Source organism: Phocoena phocoena, chromosome 1 (genome assembly GCF_963924675.1).
Source record: "Phocoena phocoena chromosome 1, mPhoPho1.1, whole genome shotgun sequence".
In the NCBI taxonomy this organism is placed as follows: Eukaryota; Metazoa; Chordata; class Mammalia; order Artiodactyla; family Phocoenidae; genus Phocoena; species Phocoena phocoena.
Genome location: NC_089219.1, coordinates 107,724,061 through 107,733,324, shown reverse-complemented (window position 1 = coordinate 107,733,324; position 9,264 = coordinate 107,724,061). Strand labels below are relative to the sequence as shown.

Genomic DNA, 9,264 nt, shown 5'->3' with positions numbered 1-9,264 from the left:
AGAGATCCAGGAAAGTTCCCTCATTTTATCACATGTAAGCATGATAACTTGACCTACATGATTTCTCTGGTCCTGAGAAAATGTGTGTACTTTGGTTCTGCTGAACACTACCACTTCCATAATTCTGCTGAGTCTTGAGGTGGGAAGAGTGATAAAAGGAATGACCTATCAGAAGTTCATTCTCCTCACCTGACTAGAAAAGGGAAAAGAGCTTAGAGATTTTTTGCTCTCACATAACTTGGGAGTCAATAGTAGGTTGTATGGCTAGACCCAATCTCCTTTTCTCTTTAGAGTTTTTAATATGTATGAAGAAATAAAATTGATTTTGCCAATGAAATAGCCTAACCATTGAGAAGATTTAGATTCAATAAAGAATTATGTCTGAAGGGTCAGACTGCTTGATGTTCACCAGTTTCTCCCTGAAAACTGGAGTAGGCTTACACTTGTCAGGGGCTTGCCAAGGATCACAGATGTGGTCTTTGTTTTCCTTTGATAGTTTGCAGTTAAGGGGTTGTAATAAGGGAGTGTTAGGCGGTCCTGTTTCTGGAAATGGGAGGAAGCAATCTCAGAATGGGGAGAGTGGTGATGGAGTTGAGAGGGAAAGTGCTTAGCATGTAGTAGATAATCACTGAGAGCACGGAGTTTGGAGTGAGAAGGTCCTGTATTAATTCCCATGCACTGGGGCAACATTTAACCTCCTTATACCCATTTGCTGGTGAGTAATTGGGGAATATTTACCTGGAAGCATTGCATGAGGTTAGAGTCACCATATGGAAAGCCTAACCTGTCATACAAATTCTTTAAACAAATCTATTAAGAGCCTGCTATGTGCCTGGTACTGTTTTTGGTTGGAGTAAACAAGACAAAGGTTCTGCACGTATAGAGCTTACATTCTGGTGGCACAGTGGTAGTTATTGAATTGAGGAAGGCCTAAATAAGGCTTGGAGTTAAGAATGCCAAGGAGAGGCAAAAACCTGCATCAGTTACTGATTATGCAAACGTGTCGTTGCAAGTTCCAATATCTTTTTTATCTAATAGGGAAAACTAATTGACATTGATAAACGATGCTCAGGGGACTCAACTACAAGGGTTTTGTATACTCAATCTGGCCATCAACCTTTGCTGAAGAGCTGCATTGTTTAAAACCCACCTCCAGACCAAGTCTGTTTCTTGCCTTGCTCATCACATTATAGCCAAACATCTGTTGCCTCAACTTGTAGCCCTCTGTTCATCCAGTAAGTAGAGGTATTTGTATTTGCTTGCCTCTCCCACAGGCTTGCTTTCCTCATGGGTGTGACCTCCTACCCAATGGAAAGTCCGATTCATCTATCATCCCCTAGTTAGTATGAAGTCTTTAGTCCCTTTGGACTGATTTTGCCCTCATACTGCTGTGATGTTTTCATATGGACAGCCAGGGGCCTAAGGAGCATTTCCCTGTCCCACTCTGGGCTTGCTTTCCACCCTTCTCCTGGAGAGTAATCAAGATGTTAAAGGTATAGCACCCTCATTTCTTGGGGTGCTAAAAGCTCTTCTGAACATACCTTGAAGGGCCACTAGGCTGGTGACCAGCATCATCCAGACCTTTTCTTGCAGGAAGCCTGAACTGAGAGCACCTTTACTGTGGCCAAACTTGGGGTGTCCTGTTTCAATCCCATTACTGTGTAGTTCACTCTCTGGTTCAGAAGAGAATCAATGGATCAGGAGAGAGTTTTGGAAGTTACTAATACCTCCTTTTGCATAATCTCAGGACATCTTTTTTATGATCCCCAAGGATACCTCTCAGTATAATCCGTTGCCCACATAAGTATTTTTTAACATTTGTGGGTGGTGATGATGACGTACATAAGTGGCAATAAATAAATATAGAATCTATGTGTGTCACAGTGGGGATGCAAATAGGCCTACCTTGAAGGAACTCAAGTCTTGCCAGAGAGACAGCTAAAATAGCTTAGTTACCTTGGAGTTGGGTGTCTCCAAGTCTCATTTAAAAACCATCTTCTGGAGTGGGTCAAGCAGTTTAGTCTAAGTTAAAATCGTGGGTTTTGGGCTTCCCTGGTGGCGCAGTGGTTAAGAATCCGCCTGCCAATGCAGGGGACATGGGTTCGAGCCCTGGTCCAGGAAGATCCCACATGCTGTGGAGCAACTAAGCCCGTGCGCCACAACTACTGAGCCCACGTGCCACAACTACTGAAGCCCGTGCTCCGCAACAAGAGAAGCCACCGCAATGAGAAGCCTGCGCACTGCAACGAAGAGTAGCCCCACTCGCGGCAACTAGAGAAAGCCTGTGTGCAGCAATAAAGACCCAATACTCAGCCATAAAAAGAAATGAAATTGAGCTATTTGTAGTGAGGTGGGTAGACCTAGAGTCTGTCATACAGAGTGAAGTAAGTCAGAAAGAGAAAGACAAATACCTTATGCTAACACATATATATGGAATTTAAGAAAAAAAAATGTCATGAAGAACCTAGGGGTAAGACAGGAGTAAAGACACAGACCTACTGGAGAACAGACTTGAGGATATGGGGAGGGGGAAGGGTGAGCTGTGACAAAGCGAGAGAGAGGCATGGACATATATACACTACCAAACGTAAGGTAGATAGCTAGTGGGAAGCAGCCGCCTAGCACAGGGATATCAGCTCAGTGCTTTGTGACCACCTGGAGGTGTGGGATAGGGAGGGAGGGAGGGAGGAAGATGCAAGAGGGAAGAGATATGGGAACATATGTATATATATAACTGATTCACTTTGTTATAAAGCAGAAACTAACACACCATTGTAAAGCAATTATACCCCAATAAAGATGTTAAAAAAAAAGACCCAACAGAGCCAAAAATAAATTAATTAAAAATAAATAAAATCTTGGGTTTTGTAATAGATACGGATTTTTGTCCATTATTTACTAGCTGAGTGAACTTACACAAATTACCTTTGAGCCTGATTGTCACAGGACAAGAATAGTACCTAACTGAAAAGGCCATGAAGATTAAATGAAATAATGTATCATTTAGCACAATGCCTGGCACGCAGTAAGCACTTAGTAAATGATAGACATTGCTTATTGATATTATCTGTTACCTGTTTGGCCTTATTAGTTTCATGTTCGGAAAGGAACCTTATTTCCACATTTGGTGAGCATCCATATTTACTGACTCTAATACTTAAATATGCTGAGAGGATGATAAAGGCTTTCTATCTTAGAACCATCACAAGTAGAAATACTTAAGGTGTATTAGGAGAACATCAATACTGGATTATAAGGGGCAGTGGCTTCGTCATACTCCCATTCTATTCTCCAAGACTTAGCACCGTGCCTGGGATACGCAATCAATAAGTTTAGCTGAATGAAAGAGGAGTTTCCATTAGTGAGATCAACTGGAACAGAGTATTCACGTAAGTAGTAGAATGAAATTTTATAGAGATAGAGCACCTCCAGTGCCAGGCTAAACTAATCACTGTCTCATAGACAGTGAAAAGCCATTAAAACTCGGGGGTGGTATGTACAAATCAGCGTTTTAGAAAGATGTCTGGTGGCAGTATGGATTAGAGGCAGAGACAGTATCTAGTTGATGGACCACTTACTAGGCAAGAGCTCAGTGCCAGGCTCTGAGGTAGGTGTGGGAGGTATAAAGATGAGTAAAACATGGGCAGATTTGAGATCTGGGGCTTACCACTTAGGAGACTGTTGGAATATTTTAAGTGTGAGATGATGAAGACCTGGAAAACACCTTTGGAAAGAAAGGAATGAATGTGGGAAAGAACTAGTAGTACTTAGTAACTGACTGGATGGGGGAAGAGAAAAAAGGAGGAACCAAGCTTTTGACTGAATCATGGACAGAAATATGGTCTCAGGAGGATAGGTTTGATTTTGAGTGATTTGCTTTCTTTTTTTTAAGACTTTATTTTTTATTTATTTTTTGACCTGGGCCTACATTGGTGAAAGCACTGAGTCCTAACCACTGGACCACCAGGACGTTGCTAAGACTTTATTATTTTGTATTTTTAAATTTTGGCGGGGGGGGGGGTGCGCCACGCGGCATGCAGAATCTTAGTTCCCCAACTAGGGTCAAACCCGTGCCCCTTGCATTGGAAGCATGGAGTCTTAACCACTGGACCACCAGGAAAGTCCCAGGAGGTGCAGGTTTAAATCATGAGGGTAGATCAGAAATTGGGAGAGATAGTAGAGAGAAAAGATTGAAGGAGTGGGGAATGAGTCTCGAGGAATGAATTTTCATGTTTGAGAGGTGGGAGGAGGAAACAGGCAGAGAAGGAGAGAAAAGAACAGCCAGAAAAGTAGAAAAACCAGGGGGGGACAGAGTCACAGAAGCCAATAAAGATGAGAGTTTAATAAGGAAGAGAATGGAAGTGCTGAACGCTAAGCTAGTTAGGTCAGATGGGAAGACACCAGGAAGCAAGGAAGAAAATAGAAATAACCTAGACTGAAGTAGAAAATTTGGATTAACTACTAACCGTAGGTGATGATGAAAACATTTGTTAAAAGGCTCTGCGACAGGTTTTTATTTGGGGGTGGGTGGGTGTAATTTACATCTATTTTTCTTAAAGTCAAAAAGATAGTATTTGAAAGTTCATGAAAAGTAATAGCAGTGTCTTTTTATTCTCAGAGACAACCACTATCAACTCTTTGAGGTGTTTTACCATATTCCTACATCAAATGCTAATATTACCACTCTTGATGATAGTTTAGACATTGTCTATTGATTTTCTGTTATAGAAGATGAGGATATGGTTCTCTTAAACCCCTACCCTTCTCTGCATCTTTCAAAAAAAAATCATTATATTATAAATTTTAGTTTTTACATAATTTGGATTCCGTAAATGTTACTTATTACAGAGCCAAGTTGTGTGCTATGATTATGTTTCCTTTTGTAAAATTTAGTGTTTTCCCTGGAGATGATGATCACCTTAATTTTTTTTAAACAGGCAGAGTTTTCCATATCCATATCTTTAATCCCTCGTCAGATCTGTCATGGGCCATCAGAGAAATGGTCAATTCCATTTTCACCCCCTAGAGATCTTTCAGAGTCCTGTATCTTTTGCTTTCTTCAGGACTAACTGCCCTTTTTGGCCCTTTTTAATTCTAGAATTTTTTTATCCCCTCCCCCTGTTAGATTTCTTGTTTCCTGGACCCCATTTTATCCACTCTACCAATTAACTTTCTTGCTTTACTGAAGCACATCCTCTGGTAGCTCCTTAAGAAAGGTCATATGAAAGGCAATTTTTTTTTTTTTTGGAGTCACTGTGTGACTGACAGTGTCTTCATTTTTCCTCATGTTTGATTGGGTATAGAATTCTAAGTAGAACATAATTTTCAGTTTTGAAGACTTGCTCCATTGTCTAGGAGTATGAAGAAGTCATATATATAAAGCTGAGGCTGCAGTGGCCATATTTAGGCTGTGCCAAAGTAGTAACAGAGCAGGGGAGCATGCACAAAATGAGGAAATATGCAGAGATGGGAGGACTTGCTGCCCCAGAGAGGACACAGTAACTGTTTTGGGTTCTTTTGGCTTTCTGGTTTCTGATTCCAGAAACCAGAACTCATGAGGGCTAGCTATACTTCTTCTTTATTATTTTCCCCCCTTTAATCTATGGCAATTTGAGTGGGTTTCTGTTTCTTATGACTAAATGCTCTTTAAGACAACTATCCATTTTATCCATCTTTCTTTCCCAGCCTGAAGGCTCAGTGCCTATATTTAGAAATATAGCCACATCTCTGAGAGACTGAATTGGGAATCAGGAGGCCTAAATTCCAGACCTTTCTGCTTTTACTGGCACTGTTCAGTGAGTGGCTTTGGATAAGTTGCTTTTCCTGCTGTGATTCAGTCTCAGTGTCAATAAAAATGGGATGGCTACCTCAGAAGGATTTTTTTTAATTAAAGACGAAATGAGATACCTTTGTATCCATGCTTTGAGGAAAGGCAGCATTTGCCAATGGGAGTGATGGAAAAGGATTTGAGTAATGGGAAGGACTCTTCTCCAAGGAGACTGCCTATCCAGGACCTGAAATAACTACTTCTGTCTTTAGCTGTTGACCCTGCTTACTGTCCCACCTGGTGGCACTGGGGATATCGGGAGACCACCTGTGACTCAAACAGAGAAATAATGGCCCTGAAGGTGGATATCCAGCTTCTGGCTTCTGGCACACCACTGGTAGGTCTCACTGTCCAATGCCATAGCTTGGTTTATGGTGAACACCAACTGAGATGATATTTCACTGATACCATCTTTCCCAGGATCCTATTTAAGTCTCAGTTGCTCCAGTCTCAGGGGAACAGTCTCAAGACTTGTCCTTGCACAAAAACACCATACCCACCTCAGCCTCTTCTTTTTTAAGCTACACAGTTGCTTCCCCTCCTGGGAAGTTGAGCTGAGGATGTGCATTCATCCTGGAATAGGAAGAGGAGTGTTAGCCATGGAAGCCGGGTGTATACATGGTAATCTAAATTCACTCACATATAAATGTTGAGGCAGAGATGAGGGCTGCTCCATAGACATTAAATACCACCCTCTTAGAAGAGTAGCCTACAGGCTATACCCGTATCTGAGGGAGATCTGCAATCCCAGTTTTTCATTAATTCAGAATTGGTTTACATTTTATTTCTACTCTTGAACTGGAACTTCTTTTGTATACATCTAATCTTTGGTATAGCCCTAGCGACAGGTATTATTGTTCCCAGTTTACAGGTAAACTGAGGCACAGAGTGATTAAGTGGGTTGCTAAAGTTGACAAATATTGTAGTATCTAGATGTCAAACCTGGATTTCATATATTTATAGTGTGTAAGAGCCTGAGGGCCAAATTACCAGGCTCTTTTGCAACATATAGCAGAGGCAGAATGTCTGGTGGGGAGGGCAATAGAATTAGTTCCAACAAAAAAGAAAAAGAAACTATTTTTCACCCTTTCATTAGTGTCAAGAAGAATGGGTCCTTTTCTTCCCCACCAGAAAAAAATCATGGGATCCATCCCTCATGAGTTCAGGATTTTCCCTGATGGCGGCTGTCTCTGCTCTGGGGATCTCGGGATGGGCTGTCCTCACGACCAAGCTTGTTCTCCACAATTGCCAGCAGAATGGCCAGGGCAAAGCAGCCTCTGCCAGGAGCTGCATGTTGTCAAGAGCCCCAGGAACTCGAAGCAGATGTTGGCTCTGCTGATGTCCTTGGCCTCACTTTTCTGAAAGCACAAGGGGAACTCCTAGACAAGGCCTTACAGGGATCCAAGACCATCCCCCTGCTTCAGGCAGTAGCCTCGGTTGGCTAGAGTCTGATGGAGGTGGAGGAGGGCTTCGACATGAGAGTCCAGCTGGCTGGGAAGTAACACAGTTAATTAAATGAGGTGTACTGGAGAGAAGATAGGAGAAAAGAGAGAAAGAGAGAAGAGGCATAGAGAGACACTAAAGGCTATATTTTCAGATTTTTTTCCCCTAAATTAAGTTGGGTTGCTGGTCAAAGAATATGAACATTAAAAATTTTTTCTACTATGTTATTGGATTGCTCTCCAAAAAGATGGTTGAGATTCAGATGTTCAGCAAGAATATTTAATGTACATTTCTTCATGGACTTGCCAATACTGGTTATTATCTTTTACATTTTTGCCAATCTGATGGATGAAAAATCAGACCTCACTGTTGTTTTGCCTTCGAAACTATGACTAGTGAGGGTGAGGATCTCTTCATACATTTATTGGTCATTAGTATTTCCTCTTCTATGAATTGCCTGTTCATATTCTTTGCATGCTTAAAAAAAAATCAACTTCTAGGAACTTTCTCTATATTAGAGATATTAACCTGTTGCCATTTTTTCTTTCTATTTTTTAACAAATAGTTTCTTTCATTTTGTTGTCTCTTGACTTTATTTTTTTCCATAAGGAAAATTTACATTTGTATGTAGTTAAATACAATATACTTCTCTTTCCTAAGTCATTTGTGTTTCCTTTATTGTTTAAGTAAGTTACCCTCAGGCTGAGGTTACAATTTTCTTCCAATATTTTTATTATTTTACCTTTATATTTATATCTTCTAATTTTAGCTAAGAAAAATTATTTTCATGTCAAAAAGCCCAAACTGAACAAAAATCAAAACCAAGAAAATACCTGAATTTTCATCAAAAGGGAAATGGTTGAATGAATTTTGATTAATTTACACAATAGAATATTATATATTAAAAAGAATGAGTTCTATAAATATGGGCCTAAAGGCAGATGTCCATAATATACCATCATGTAAAAAAAAGGCAAATTGTAGAGCTATGTATATAAAATAAATATTTTTATTTAAAAAAATCCTCTGTGTAGATGTTAAAAATATATTTAAGCACTTTTGTAGTTTGTAACCAAACTACAATGGGATAGGATTTTTGGATAGGTAATTACATCCACAGGGTTTAAAATTCAAAGAGTAGAGAGGGGTATACAGTTAAAAGTTTTCTTCCTACACCGACTACCCAGTGATCTATTATTGACCAATGTTGCTTTGTTGTTGTGGACCCTTCTACAGATATTCTGTGCATATATAAGCAATTCCCTATTTTTCCTTTTTTAAAAAACAACAATAATAACAACAACGAATGATGTTCTACATTTTTCTTTTTTCACTTGCCAGTATGTCATGGAGACCATTCCATATCAGTACATAAAGCGCTTTCCCTCTTTAAAAATTGCTGCACAGTATTTATAATTATGTGAATTTATTGACATAGATTTCCATCAGTGAGCATTTTGATTATTTCCAATCTTTTTTCCAAACCCTACCTGGACATACATCATTTTGCAAATGATGAATCTCTAGAAATGGCATTGCTGGTCAAAGGGTATATGCATTTGCAATTTTGAGAAATGTTGCCATATTTTCCTCCACAGAGGTTGCACCAGCATACCTTTCCACAAGCAACATATGAAATGCTTCCTCATACCCATGCCAACAACATGATGCTAATTTGAGAAGTGAAAAATGGCCTTAATGTAGTTTTAATTTACATTTATCTTATCATGACCAAGGTTAAGCACATTTTTACATGTTCAAGAGACAACATTTGTTTTTCCCTTTCCATAAAGTTGCCCGTTTCCTATTGGGTTGATGTCTTTGGTGGTGTTTTCAGATTGATCTGTAGGTGCTCTTTCTCTACTCAAAAAATTAGTCCTTTGTGATAGGAGGTAGAAATATTTTTCTAGTTTGCCATTCATCTTTCCCTATGGTAGTTTTTGTTTTGCAGGAATCTTTTTGTTTTCATATAATTATGTGACATGTATACAGAC

At 39.7% G+C, this 9,264-nt stretch overlaps 1 protein-coding gene across 1 annotated transcript; it reads right to left on the bottom strand.

Moving 5' to 3' along the window:
• Nucleotides 1–1,479: 1,479 nt before the first annotated feature.
• Nucleotides 1,480–7,238, bottom strand: CD160 (CD160 molecule). Its single transcript, XM_065893931.1, is given in 7 exon segments — nucleotides 1,480–1,640; nucleotides 1,643–1,669; nucleotides 6,092–6,273; nucleotides 6,275–6,347; nucleotides 6,350–6,400; nucleotides 7,052–7,114; nucleotides 7,223–7,238. Coding segments are annotated over 7 exon segments (573 nt in total).
• Between the last annotated feature and the right edge of the window lie 2,026 nt (nucleotides 7,239–9,264).